Raw genomic sequence first — 15,011 nt, forward strand, 5'->3', positions numbered from 1 at the left:
AAATAATGGCTCCAGGATTTGGTAGACTCACTCCTGAGCCTCAGTGGTATTCTAGCATATGGCACAGAAGTAATCCTGGTATGACAGTTTAAAGACCGCTCCTTTCCACAGAGTGGTTCTTTAGAGTGATGCCATAGGGGCACCATTTTTGGCTCCCAAAACACTCATTCACACGAAATAATGTTTATATATTTAGATCCATAACAGGCACCATACAGTAAATAACAATAAATACATTTTAAGAGATCTATAAAATACCAATGGGTTCCTGATTTTAAATGGACTCTTGCTGCATATGTACATTAACGCAGGTTTTCATTACCTGTTACTGTCCTGCTAGGTCAGGGGTGTCAAACTCTGGTCCTGGAGGGCCGCAATGGCTGCAGGTCTTCATTCTAACCACCTTCTTAATTAGTGACCTGTTTTTGCTGCTAATTAGCTTCTTTTGCCTTAGTTTTATTTAACTCAACTCAGATCCGGTAGTTCCTTCTATTTCCTTAATTAGCAGCCAAACAATAATGAAACACAAAATGAGCAAACAGGTGATCAGCTAACCGCATTATCTGAACATAAAGAAAGATGAGGGTCTCAGTAAGGTTAATCTCTCAGGTCAATAATCAGAAACAGAAAATCAACAGTTTGGGAAATGTCTGCTATAGCAGAAAGAGAGCAGCAGCAAGCCGAGGAATTAAGTAACGGGTTTAATTAACAGCAAGAATTGACTTCTCATTAAGAAACTGGTTGGAGTGAAATTGGTTGGAGTTTGAAACCCCTGTTTAGATGGTCATCTGTTGGCTTGTTTCACGTCACATTTCTGTTTGGCTGCCATTTAATGAAGAAAAGAATCAATTGAGAGGACAGAATCCTTAAAAACAGGACTATTAAAATGAAGGGAAAAGGAGTTAATTAGCAGTGAAAACTGGTCACTGATTAAGAAAAGGATTAGAATGAAAACCTGCAGCCACTGTGGCCCTCCAGGCCTGGAGTTCGACACCTGTGTGCGAGGTAGCCAACCATACATTAAAGATTTCAGTTTTTTTCTACAGATTAAGAAAGTTTTTCAAAGCAGAAAGAACCGACTTCATATGCAAAGAACCCTTCCCAGAAGGAAATGGTGTATTGTCAAAAAATATCAATAATTCACACAAATCAGTAAAGCACCATAAAGTGCCATTAAAGAACCATTACTTTTAAAAGTGTAATTAGGATTATATTTGGTAAGGTGACTGGAGAAGAAAGAGGAGTAAAGGCTTGAAATATGAGAATTTTAAAGAGAAAGGTTAACAGAGAGAAAGAAAAAAGCTGAGTTGGAGCACAACACAGTGGTATTGGGAGAAGGAGAGTGAGGCGACTGTCCCACCTGAAGGATGGTTAAAAGAGCTGTCTTCTAAGACGCAGTGGAAGTATCAATGTTTAACTTCTTTTCTGTTTAGCTGATTCATTATATTCTTCCTAGATGCACTTTTATGTGTGTTTGATTTTTTTTTCTTTGCCATTTGATTCTTGCATGAAAAGAAGAATAGATAAATAGATACAAAACAGGCTCTCTCCTCTCTAGTCTGCTCTTTATACTTTACAGTTTGCCTCGTATCTTTTGTTGCAGACTGGTCTTAGGCTGTCACTTAGACAACACTTTGCCATCCTTGAAGAGCATTCAGTTAGGTCTCTAGGTCCACATTGCAGGATTGTCCAAATCAATTAAATGATCAGTCGTCATTATGTTATGGTAATTGAAAATGGAATTTAATGTACACAAAGTTAACAGCAGTAGCCCAACCTCTTTTTAGGAAATCCGTATGTTTGCTGCGTGCCACGTATTTGAAGCGTACTTCAGATGTAATTTTTGTTTCCAGTAAAATCCAAGATGTTTTGAAACTGCTTGAGTCTCACTAGTGCAGCACTTCTTGTCTGCCTCTTTAATGCAGCAAGCTAAAGTGTATTTAACTCAAGGCTATATTTATTTCCCATGCTGCATTTTTCAAATGAATTAGCCCATCCGAATAAGTTAGAAAACATTGTATTACAGTAAAGATGAATTATTCTTTCGAGTCACTATGACAATTTTTTTTTTGCTTTTAGCAAGTAACATTAAAACACTATAATTATACAGTCCTAGTAATTATTATGAAGATCTTGGCTCTTGTAGTCTTATTACCTGTTATTATGTATACGGCAAAGGTTTTTCTTTATTTATATGTTGTTTATTTTTTCATTATGCTATGGTTTCATTATTATTTTAAAGATAAATCACTTTAACAACAAGTGTATACATCTTCTGTTATTGTTATCCGCATTCTATTTTACAGCAATTTAACTTTCTTTCCATTCACTTTAATGGATCTACACACTTGTGTGATATTTCTGTGATAACTAGCAGCTCTTATTTTTATTCTGTCATTCCAAATGGGAACAAACTACTAAACATACAGGAAAGCTACAGATTTTCTTAGAAGAGACCATCGAAGCTATGAAGTAAATAACTTGTTAGCAAAGAGTTAATTTTATAAACGTGCCCTGAACATGTGCCATGAAACAGAATTTTAAGATCAGCAAGCTTCCCGGTGATCACAAGCTGTAATGCCTGAGCCTGGGCAGTCACACGATTGGTCAGAAACAATCTGTGTTAATTTCTTGTATGTCCTTTTCTTTGTGACAGGGAATAAGAACACCTACATTGAGGAAAGTGACCTTCTATCACATGCAATTAAATTCTTCAACATGAATAAGTTAGTTCTAAAGCAATTTCAACTACTGGCAATTGAATGGATTTTTTTTTCTGAAGCATTAGACGATTGTTCCAGTTGGTTCCTTATTAGGAAGCATTGTCTTTATTTTGAAGTATATTATTAAAATGAAAGCATTTATTCACAGCTTATTGCAATAATTGGCTGCTGTGATGGCAGAGGCTCCTGTCATCAGACAGACTTAGTATAATAGAACTGAAAAAGAAGATTATAGTTGATAGTTTTCTTTTCAGTGTGTGATCTAATGTCTAAAACGAGGGTGTTGACACCACAATGTGATAGGTTCTCGTCTCGCTAATGTCTCATTCTGTAATAACAATCATTGTGCTAGTGGTGTTCTGATCTGAACTGAAGGAAACTTGTGGTCTTACTTGCTGTCTTCAGAAAAAGGTATAATAGGATCTTACCCAGAAAAAAATAATAACAATACTAAGCTGATGATATTTAATAAACAAAGAGGCATTGGTGCTAATAGTAAGAAAAAAATATTAATGGTACCAGGTAGTGTTTTTTGTAAAAAGCACTGTATGAAATTTATGCCGATTTATTGTACTTGTATACAGAATTCCCCTGATTTCCAAAGCTAATGCATTCTTGAAAACTCTTTTAAGGTAACACAAATACCTAATTCATTCATTTAAAAAATGAAGCATTACCTGCCTTCAAAAATTACCCCCCATTTTAGTTTAAATAACACTGAAACACATACAACAGAGTTACTATTACTAAATTATTTTTGCCACCATCTTGTGTGCTTACTTTTTATGGACACCACTGTTTTGGTGTGTGTGTGTGTTTTTCCCATTGGTGTTACCATTTTCTGTGTTAGTTAAAACTCAAGAACGTAAGGAATTTGGCAAACAAGAGAAGAGGATTCACTCCACCAATACTCATTTGATTAGCTGATAGATAATCTGTTCCAGTATCTCATCCAAATTCTTCTTAAATGTTCTCAGGGTTTCTGCCTCATCTGCATTACTCTGTAGTTTGTCCCAGATTCTCATGGCTTCCTGGCTTCAGTCCTTAATGCACTTTCCCTTAATTTTCACTGGTATTATTGAGTATGTGATTCACCCTTAAGATGGCGGGGTCCACTTTATCAATACCTTGGAGAATTTTAAAGACGTGGATTAGGACTGGACATAGTCTCCTTTACTTAAGACTAAACAGGTTTAATTCTTTGAGTCTGTCAGAGTAGAAGATGTTCTAACGTTCTGGGATGCAATTGGTTGCTCTCCACTGCACAGCTTCAAGTGCTGCTATGTCTTTGTTGCACTGTGGTGATCAGAACTGCACACGATACTCCAAATGCAATCTCACTTGTGTCCTTCAATTAATATTGAATAGTTTTTATGTCGGTTTGTCACGAGCTTTGCTGTTTTGTGTAACTGGTCATTACGATGCTACATGGTTGTTGAGCGAGTTATGAATAACACCTGACCCATAATGTCATGTCAGCCTTGTTGTAAAATAGCCATTTGGTTAGTGTTCAAATGCTGTAGTAATAATAACAAAAGACTGTGAAAAGCTATTCTTGCTTTTGAGCACTTTTCTTGTTAGGAAATATCTGCGTGTGTTTCAAGTTTTGTTAATGGCTTTGAATTTAGCAGAATCACAAACATGACTTTTAACTTCTGCTAAGTGTCTTACTCTGTTTTGAACTCAGCTGCAACAAACCATCTGAATAGCCCTCAAGTTGAATAAAAGTGATCTGTCATGACCATATGTAAAATCAGTGAATGATAGAATTGTTTCTCTCTTCTATGATTAATGCAATTACAGGCTAAATAGCTTTAATACACGAGTAGGCTGGGGTCTAAACAAGCAGCCGTGTGATTTACAGTGTACCACACCACTTATAATATCAAATAATCATTTAGGATGGGTGCAAAGATATAAATGGGAACACTTTTTTTGATACTTGAGGCACATTCTAGATTGCAAGACCTTAGTGAAAAATCTTAGCTGCAGTGTAATTGTGTTTCATCGTCTGTGACTTGCACTTGTTTTATTACTTCTATTCCCTCTAGAGAGTTTTTTATGCTTTTCTGTAAACTATGTTAGAATGAGTGATATCAATAGAAGCTTAATTATAGCAGACTCAGAAGCCTTTGTCAGATTGCATCAATCATATCACCATTTCATTCATCCAGGAGAGATCAGACTATAATATCACTGAAAGTTTGTGTCCTGCCAAGGTTATACGGCTGCAGCTTCTTTCTTCTTTTTTAGTTCGCTTTTTATCAACAAATAATTTTGATAAATATGTTGGTGGTCACAACCACTGCAGCCATTTTAGATTTTGAACATTCTGTCTTAAAGAGTAACTGTAGTGTAACAATGTTACTTTACTCTTTTAGGGTCTTCCAGGTCCCCCTGGTGAAAAAGGAGAAAATGGAGATGTTGGACCAATGGTAAGTTTGATGGTATTCTGTGTTTTTTGTTAGCACATTCCACCTAGATCTGTGAATGTGTTTCGCAGACTACTCTGTTTTACTGCCTGAATGCTAAAATGAGTATATTTTGATTCATTTGCATCTCTGAATTGGTCCTGTGTAAATGAGTGTGTGCGTGATGGATTGGCATCCTGTCTAATTTCTAATTTTTATAAATTATATTGAGAGAAAGCTTCACAACAGGACATTTACATTGATAACATAATGCCAATTAAAATAATAATAATAACTTTCTATTATAAATACAATATTTATCTAATATTTTCTGAAGACATTGGCAAAACAATATACTCCTGCATTAAAATATTAGCTTTGGAACAAAATGTTACACTGTTCAGAGGATACAATTTTAGTCATGTAACCAAGCAAATATTTATTTTTTCATTTATTTTATTAATTTATATGGGTAACTGATAAACAAAGTTTCTCAGCAGGCAATAATAAGACAAACAGGTGGAATTTTGTGAGCTGTTATAAGCAAAAGGATGTCTAAATTAAATGTAACATGTACATTGTAGATGATACTGTATATAACTTGGTTTTACTTATTTTAACAGGGTCCACCTGGTCCCCCAGGTCCTAGAGGTCCTCAGGGTCCCAATGGAGCAGATGTAAGAGAATTTCATTTCCAATATGCTGTTTATTTGACTCAATAGTCGATTGTCTAAAGCCTTAAACCATCTTATTGCTCTCATGCCCTTTTCTGACAGGGTCCACAAGGTCCTCCTGGTGCTATAGGCTCTGTGGGAGCAGTCGGTGAAAAGGTAAGCCCACGTATTGTTTTACAAAGCATACTATTTTTGTCATTTTGTTCAGATTTGAAATGTAATGAATTCTCTCACCAGTTTACATAAAATGTATCCAAGATCTGGGTAACAAATTCCAGAAACATCTGTGTTTCCCACTCTCCTGTTCGTATTCTAAGGCATGAACATGCAGAGAATATCAACATATGAGACAGATGTTATCAGTAGTTTGAATTTATATTTGTATGTGAGGTGTATAACTTTTCAAAAGCTTGTAATGCTTTTTGACAGACCTGATGTCCTTTGCCCATTACTAATTGTATCTGCAATTTTTGAGCATTTTGGACAAAAATGGTCTGAAAGCACTTTTCTCATTGTAACATTCTGTTCATTTATTTGTTTATAAATGCATTGTGTTTTTATGGACACAAAGAACTTGATAATAGAAGGACCAGTAAATTAATTTATCTCAATATTTATGAGATAAATGAAGAAGACAGAATGATGTCTGACAAACATCAGGACTGTATTTTTCTCAGTTTCATACTCTTTTTTGTCACATTCTAGAAATGAATAGAACCTTTCAAAGAACGGTTTCATAAATTGTTTAGTGTCCTGTGATAATACACATGACTTATCATTAATAAACTGTGTTTTGTCCTTTGATAACACACACAACTTATTATTATTAAAAAGCTATAATCCATCCATGCATTTTCCAACCCGCTGAATCTGAACACAGGGTCACAGGGGTCTGCTGGAGCCAATCCCAGCCAACACAGGGCACAAGGCAGGAACCAATCCCGGGCAGGTTGCCAACCCACCGCAGGACACACACAAACACACCAAGCACACACTAGGGCCAATTTAGAATCGCCAATCCACAAACCTGCATGTCTTTGGACTGTGGGAGGAAACTGGAGCGCCCAGAGGAAACCTACGCAGACACGGGGAGAACATGCAAACTCCACGCAGGGAGGACCCAGGAAGGAAACCCAGGTCTCCCAACTGCGAGGCAGCAGCGCTACCCACTGCGCCACCGTGCAAAAGCTATAATGTAATCTTAAATTACTATTATTGATAGTTAATAGAACACATGCTTTATTATTATTAATATGATTATTGTTATTAATTCTGAACAATTAAAATATTCATGTAAATGTATTTATGCTAACGTCAATAAATTCTGGATCTAATTAACAGTTAAGGCCATAATAATTTTATTGGCTCAAAATGACATGATATCAGTATTCCATACACCAACTGTAAAACAAAGGATAACATAAACAAACACACACACAGAGTATATAAAATCAAACATTCTTTTAATATTTTGAACCCGATATTGACTACCCACTACCTCAATGATGATCTGGGAGAGTGAAGTAAATTCTGCATCATGCTGGCCACAGCACAAATTTAAGCTGAAGTAGTTTCTTTCCCACAGTCTGCAGGATATTTTCTTCATCTAATTAAATTTGAAAGAAAACAATTTACAAAGATGTTAAAGGAACTCCTAAATCTCATTGAGCAAAAAATTTGACACAGGCCTTTGTATTAGAATAATTAGAATCAATAAATAAGAAAGCAACTAGATATTTGCCTGTCTTGGTGTTCAAAGTACTTTTGATCAATAGGGGAAAAAAAACAAAAGCAAGCTTAAATAGTTGGATTTGAAATATCAAAATATACTAAGCTGTCAGCTTTCCCACTATCCACCCTCAGTTCTTATCATACTCCCCAATGTGCCTCGGATAACTGCAGTACAAGATCCTTGAGGCAATGAGTTAGGTCCGGTATATGCTGTGTGTGGAAAGAGAAGATAACACTGCTGATTAAATAGTATGTGTAAGCAATTGCTTAAAAATTCTTTTTGATGCCATTTTTAACTGAGCAACATTATAAAATAGATTTTGAGAAAATGAGAAAAGTTTTAAGGCACAGGTTATATGAGTTCAAGAAGCAGAGAAGTGTGGTCATTGGCACTGCTGCTTCACGAATCTAACCTCTTGGGTTCAAATCTCACACTGTCCATGTGCAGTCTACACCTTCTCCCTGTATCTGTGTGCGTTTATCTCCAGATAATGAAGTGTTCCACCCACACCCCCAGCACTTGCAGGTTAGGTTCATTGGCGTTTCCAACTTGGCCTCAGAATGGGTGCAGGTCTGTGTGTCTATGGGTGTATGAGTGGGCCCTGTGACAGACCCAGCCCCAGTGAACCTGCATTGGATTGAGCAGATTTGGAAATGAAAGATTTTGGCAATGTTACTTGTGTTGAACTCCCTCTTATCATGGTACTGTATACTATTCATTAAAACATCTAGCATACAATCTTAATCCTGCAGCTGATGGTAGTGGCCTATGCTTACTGAAAGATTACTCATTGATGTTAACTGCTGTGTTAACATTCAGTGTTGCTAAACAGACAGTTTTCTCCATTAGCTGGACTACATTTTACCTTTCTCCTTGGCCTGGGGCAGTTTGATATTTTTTAGACAGTTTTTGAAGATTATTTCTGAGAACTGTGGACAATTTCTCAATGTGACAAATGCTTAATTAGCATAACTTCACACCGAGTTATTTTTAACATTAGCTACTTTGCATAAATGAATGCCTCTTTTCTTGCAAAATGCCAAACCCACACTCAGGTAGTCACCATTCCATAAACATGGCTGCAGCAGGAGCTTCAGTATACAGAAACAAAATCTTTGAAATGCTAAAAGGACAGACCCACTAGTCAGTTTTGAGGGACCCTTAAACACTGAAAAAGTCACCTTTTCTGAGCGACACAGGTTTTTTGATATTTTTTCAGGAGATATTGATATCTTTCATCTTTGACAATCTGGCAACCTTTGTGATATTAACAATTTATCAGAGTAATGTTTGCAGTGCCTTTGTAATATTAACAATTTAGCGGAGTAATGTTTGCAGTAGTATAGAGATGAATAATTTACCTGGCACAACCAACACATTAATCATATACCCATTTTAAAACCAACTAAAATAACAATATGAAAATACTGGAGGGACAAAACCATATTGTAAATACCACAGTGAATCCCCAAATCTTTCTGAAAAATAGACTGAAATTAAAAATAATTGAAGATAGAAGAAATGTCGAAGTGAGACGGCAGCAGCAGCAGCAGCTTTTGAGTTCCGCAGATGTTTACTTTGAAAAACCGTATGTCAGTCCTCTTCCTCCTGCCATTGAAATAGCAGGCTTCTCTCATCTTTCAGGAAATTCAAAATGCCTCTCAATTGAATTTTTGGAAGTGCTTGATTAACCTTTAAATATCACATTAGCACATCCTCAAGTGATGGTCCTGGATCAAGCAAACTTTGCTGATTTCTTACTAATTAGCCCAGGGCACTTGAATATGCATTTACTTTAGTTCCTTTTATTTTTAAGTTATATGCAAAACAAGAAACGGAGAACATTGTTTATAATAAGTATTCATAATATAAAAAACTATAGTATAATAACAAAAAATAATTCTACTTAATTTAATCATGGAATAAAGGAAAGTTATGTTCAGATTCTGATGTTTGAGGCTTCCTTCAATTTAGGGTTTTTCCATATTAATCTGTTTCCCCTCATCCAATACTAACTGTACACGGGGAGCACACTTAGTACTTTTGAATTTAAAGCTTGCACACTCTGCATGATATAGAGTGCTGTAATATTTGTCAGGTGTGGATTTCCATTTTAACTTTACATTTATACATTATTTTCCTGGCCTCCTACAAGCCCACGATTTTATAAGGGATCCCAGATGGATATAAAACAAGCAGATGTGCTACACTACTTGGAAGCAACAGTTTCATTTACTAAGGGTCATCTAGAAGCATACGGTTTGAACGTTTTGTTAAAGCATCACTGACAAAATAAATTGTTAAGCTCTGTATTCTTTACAATAATTGGAATAATGCAGTTCAGTGTTGGTGAAGTATTATCCTGGTGAGTATTAATTGTGTGGAGCCATACTTTATAGCTCATCATTAAAAGGAGCCATTATAAGAGTATAATACGAGGGACGTTGAAAACGTTTTTGCACTTTTTTTAACTCTATTTATTAAGAATTTCAAAAACAAATGACATCGCTTTTCTACATAGTCACCTACTTTTGCGATGCAATCTTCCCAGTCACATGACACTCTCAGACACTACTCCTCCCGCCTTCACCATTTCCAATGAAAATATAAAAGTGCGGAAACTTTTCGACCGTCCCTCATATTAAAGCTATATGTTACAAATCATTTAGGAGGATTCACATAATATGTATTTTTATTGCATTAGGTCTACCATTAAAAGATTTATGGATTGCTTTCGACTAATGTGGAACACAAGTTGAACTATATGTTGCAATTTGTTACATTTATGAAACTTTCTTTCTTTCTTTGTCTATGTAGGGTGAACCTGGTGAAGCAGGAAACCCAGGACCTCCAGGGGAATCTGGCACTGGAGTAAGTACAGATAACTTACAGTGTTAAATAGAGCTAAATAAAGAGTAGCTTGTCCACTTCCTAGAAATTCAGCTTTGGCGCAGGTGTACAGTTTGATATTTCTAATAACTGGTTATTATTTTATAATAGCAAAGTGCTGTGAAAATCATCTCGCAACAAGAAACCCAAAGTTATCATAATTAGAGGTTTTGTTTGCCTGTACACAAAGCCACTTATTGCTGTCTTGTTATAAAAATCACTTGAAGAAAAGGGACAATTAGTTTGTTTAATGAAAAAGATAACTAGGTAGCGTCTGCTAGGGTGGGACCAACATCCACTGTTTACAATTTAATGGTATGTATTCCCAGGCTTTCAGATTTGTTTTTTTATTGTATTGCAACTAAATCATTTTAATGTAGAGTTCAGCAATACTCCTAACAATTTTTAAACGTCAGGTTCATTTCAAAAAAAGAAAATAAAAGAAAAAAGCTGGTAATATGCAAATAGAAAGAGAAGATATTGCAATTTTATAATATTTAGTTAAACTCTGGCTACCCTGCTACTGTGGATGAATGGATGCAATATTTGTAATCCAGTGCTCAATAGTAATTAATCTAACATTAACTAATCTGTTTATACATTTCTCTGTAAATCTAATAACTACAGTTAAATCATTTTGTTTTTTTTTTATGCTGAATTCATTAAATATATTCTCATATCCTTCATTGATAGCCAGTTAAGATTTCTTTTTAAAGCTAATTTTGAACTGACAGTGCAATTTTAAATGAAAGTGTAGCTGACACTGAAGTGTTCAACATTTTCAGAACAAATTAAACACCATTAAAAGCGAGTATAAATAAACAGTGCAATGTGTGATGCAGTAGTAATGAGACACATGTAATGACATTTCAGGCATTACACTATTTAGCAAAGAACCAAATAAATATTCCTATGGGAATAAAAGAAGTCTTCTTACATCTGAGGCCAAATCCTTTTTCTCTCTTCCAGGCATTATCTAAGACACTTGTATGGCAGACTACTCCTTCACTGTATGCTTCTTGGATTGTCCCTGGCTACCTTTAATTTTGTATTGGAATAAATAAATATGGAAAATATATGAATGAATACTGTAGGTCATAATGGAACAATACCAAACATATATATAATATATTACATTTAGAACCACAATGCAAAATACAGGGATTTCCTAATTTTTCTAATGGATTCCGAAACCCCTGTTAATCAAATCATTTTAAAAACATGTTACAATGTTGTAAATCACTTTCTGCCATTCCTGAGTTTGTGGGGAAAGCAGAGTTTAGAAAGCTATTCATAGCCAGGACTAAAAGGTAGCAGTGTCAGAGTGCTTCACTTGCTGTATGGGGTTAAATTCGAACATAAGAAATTTATCAAACGAGAGACACCATTCAATCCATCAGGCCCGTTTGTTTAGCCAATAGCTAAGCAGTTCCCATATCTCATCCAGATAATTCCTAAATGTTGTCATGTCCAGGTAGTTTATTCCAGATTCCCACAAATCTTTGCTTTAATTAGCAGCAGAAGGAAGAATAGTGCATCCTTTAAACCTGGAGATTTTGAGAAAGAGGGATGAGACTTTTACAAGAAACAAATAAATTGGACCCTCACATAAGTATTAGAGTTTACAAGCATGGGGCATCGCCACAGTGATGATGGCAATTGCCAATAACACTGAATGGACACAGTATGAGGAAAATGTGAGGCTAGCCACATTTTGTTGCTAGTTCATATGTGCTGTTTTGTTGTTTAATGTGGTCAGTAAAAACAGGAAAGTGAAGTAATTAGTCTGTTAGCCTCTTAAGATATGATGTTGCTGTTTACTGTTGTTTCATAAACAAGTTCATAATTCAGATGGATGCACACTTTAAGCTGAATTAGTGTTTAAGGGAAATGGATCAGAGCAGAGCTACAGTAGTTTTTCATACACACCGCCCAAGTGTATGTTTTGCATAATGCTGGTCTGAAGTATAAGGTGGAATGGCTTTTATTTGTAGAAATATGCATATCCTAAATGATAGCATTCTTCATGCTTAATCTATTGTATGTTTTATAGTACCAGAGTAGGATTACAATGTTCAGCGAATAGTGGAGCACTAACAGGACCTCTGTTTACTGCAAGGCATTTCACTGTTTCGGACTCCTAATTCATGATAAACTACAATGGAGTTCTCGTTAGTTATAAAATCTTTGTTGAATCATGATTGCTACAAATAATTTATAAAGCCATTCATTGATTATATAGCATTATTAGACAATTTAAACATATATTTATTTAAAACTTGATATTTAGTGTTATCAAAGCGCTCTATTAGAATGATGCCATAGTGGTTGAATGTGCAAGGAAATCCTTTACTGTGGTTGACATTCTTAATTCCTTAACTGCTAGAATAAACTCTGGGTGTCATAAGTCCTGCTGAAAACTGCAGTTACTGAAATAGACGGATAACTAAAATATCCAAAATAAAAAATGATATTTCAGTGTGTTTGAGAGTATTTTGTTTTTGTGCTTGGGTATCAATGTGGTACTCAATGATAAAAAGTGTTTGATTTGTCCATCAATCCATCCATGAGTTCTTTGAGCCTGTACAAGCATTAACACTATAATGACTTTAGATTGACTCTGATCATGGGTAACATAGAGAAACACCTATTAAATACATTAATATGGAAAAAAATAATATTCAACACTCTATAAAATGGATAGGCACCCTTCATTTTTCTGGTGAAACTTTATACTGTATATAGGCTACTATATATGTATATATAGGCTTGCTGCTTTTATTTTATTACATTACGGAGCACGACCACTGAGTGCACACCCTATTATTGTCACTATCTGCTTGTAGACATACTATACAGTGATCCCTCGCTATATCGCGCTTCGCCTTTCGCGGCTTCACTCCATCGCGGATTTTATATGTAAGCATATTTAAATATATATTGCGGATTTTTCGCTGCTTCGCGGGTTTCTGCGGACAATAGGTCTTTTAATTTCTGGTACATGCTTCCTCAGTTGGTTTGCCCAGTTGATTTCATTGGCAGATGGCTGAGAAGCTATCCAGCTTACTTTCTCTCTTCCTCTCTCTCTCTCTCTCTCTTGCGCTGACGTAGGGGGGTGTGAGCAGGGGGGCTGTGTGCAGCTGCTTCCTGAAGGACAGGCTGCACGGAGCTTCGCATACTTAAAAGCTCAAAGGGCACGTATTGATTTTCTGTGGCTCTCTCTCTCTCTCTCTTCCTGCTCCTGACAGAGGGGGTGTGAGCTGCCGCCTTCAACAGCTTTGTACCGGCGGTGCTTCGCATACTTAAAAGCCAAAAAGCCCTATTGATTTTTTTTTTGACTGCTTGCTTTGCACTCCTTTGAAAAGGAAGATATGTTTGCATTCTTTTAATTGTGAGACAGAACTGTCATCTCTGTCTTGTCATGGAGCACAGTTTAAACTTTTGAAAAAGAGACAAATGTTTGTTTGCAGTGTTTGAATAACGTTCCTGTCTCTCTACAACCTCCTGTGTTTCTGCGCAAATCTGTGACCCAAGCATGACAATATAAAAATAACCATATAAACATATGGTTTCTACTTCGCGGATTTTCCTATTTCGCGGGTGGCTCTGGAACGCAACCCCCGCGATGGAGGAGGGATTACTGTATATACTGTATATATATATATATATATATATATATATATATATATATATATATATATATATAAATCAAAGGAAGTAATCTCCTGTACTTACTGTATTTCTTAAGAACTGATATTTTAATGTAAACCTGCTTTACATTTGCTGCATACAGGGTCCTAAAGGTGAAAGAGGAGAGAAGGGTGAAGCAGGACCTCCTGGGGCTGCTGGACCTCCTGGTCCCAAAGGTCCTCCTGGAGATGATGGTCCCAAGGGTAATCCCGTAAGTAGCTGATGTATAAATGATTGGAGTTGTAGGTCATTTGGAACAATGTGTTTAAATCATAATAACTCAAATATCGTCATTCTTTCATAGGGTCCTGTTGGTTTCCCTGGAGATCCTGGTCCCCCTGGTGAGCCTGGCCCAGCTGTAAGTACAGTCTCGTTCAAATGACAATAATTATTATATGAATTAACATAGAAACTGTCAGATAAAGCTGAGAATACACAAGATCAGACTCTATTTTACTCACACATTTTTGTGTTGTGCCTCATTATGGCATTACATTTATTATGACACCTGCCTAAAGATGTAATGATAACCAAAGCAAAAATGCATATTTTCTAGTAACTTTTTAATTAATCTGTCGAACTGATATTTTAGGGTCAAGACGGCAGTGCTGGAGAAAAGGGAGAAGATGGTGAAGCTGGTCAACCAGTAAGTTGTGTGATTTTCTCTCTTAATTGATTGCCAATTGCAGATAATTGTGTTGGAAAAATGAGAATACCTCTTTTTTATAGTCATAATAATATTTGTCTCCATTTTAAGGCATTTTCTCTTTCCTTTGCCCTTTTTGTCAAATTAAACTCTCATACCATGCATAAGGAAGTGAAAGATGGAAATAATAATCACCCCGCCCCAATATCAAATAGTTAAAAAATTCAGGTACATAAAAATATTTAT

General features: G+C 35.9%; 1 protein-coding gene across 4 annotated transcripts in view; it reads left to right on the plus strand.

The window, feature by feature from the left end:
- col11a1a (collagen, type XI, alpha 1a) overlaps positions 1–15,011 on the plus strand; it is a 290,480-nt gene that overhangs the window by 227,409 nt on the left and 48,060 nt on the right. For all 4 annotated transcript variants that reach the window (XM_051933206.1, XM_051933207.1, XM_028811103.2 and 1 more), the window contains 7 exons: positions 5,105–5,158; positions 5,758–5,811; positions 5,911–5,964; positions 10,358–10,411; positions 14,223–14,330; positions 14,424–14,477; positions 14,712–14,765. In XM_051933206.1, coding sequence (XP_051789166.1) covers positions 5,105–5,158; positions 5,758–5,811; positions 5,911–5,964; positions 10,358–10,411; positions 14,223–14,330; positions 14,424–14,477; positions 14,712–14,765 — 432 coding nt within the window. The remainder of the gene's footprint in view (positions 1–5,104; positions 5,159–5,757; positions 5,812–5,910; positions 5,965–10,357; positions 10,412–14,222; positions 14,331–14,423; positions 14,478–14,711; positions 14,766–15,011) is intronic.

Source organism: Erpetoichthys calabaricus, chromosome 10, assembly GCF_900747795.2.
Source record: "Erpetoichthys calabaricus chromosome 10, fErpCal1.3, whole genome shotgun sequence".
In the NCBI taxonomy this organism is placed as follows: domain Eukaryota; kingdom Metazoa; phylum Chordata; class Cladistia; order Polypteriformes; family Polypteridae; genus Erpetoichthys; species Erpetoichthys calabaricus.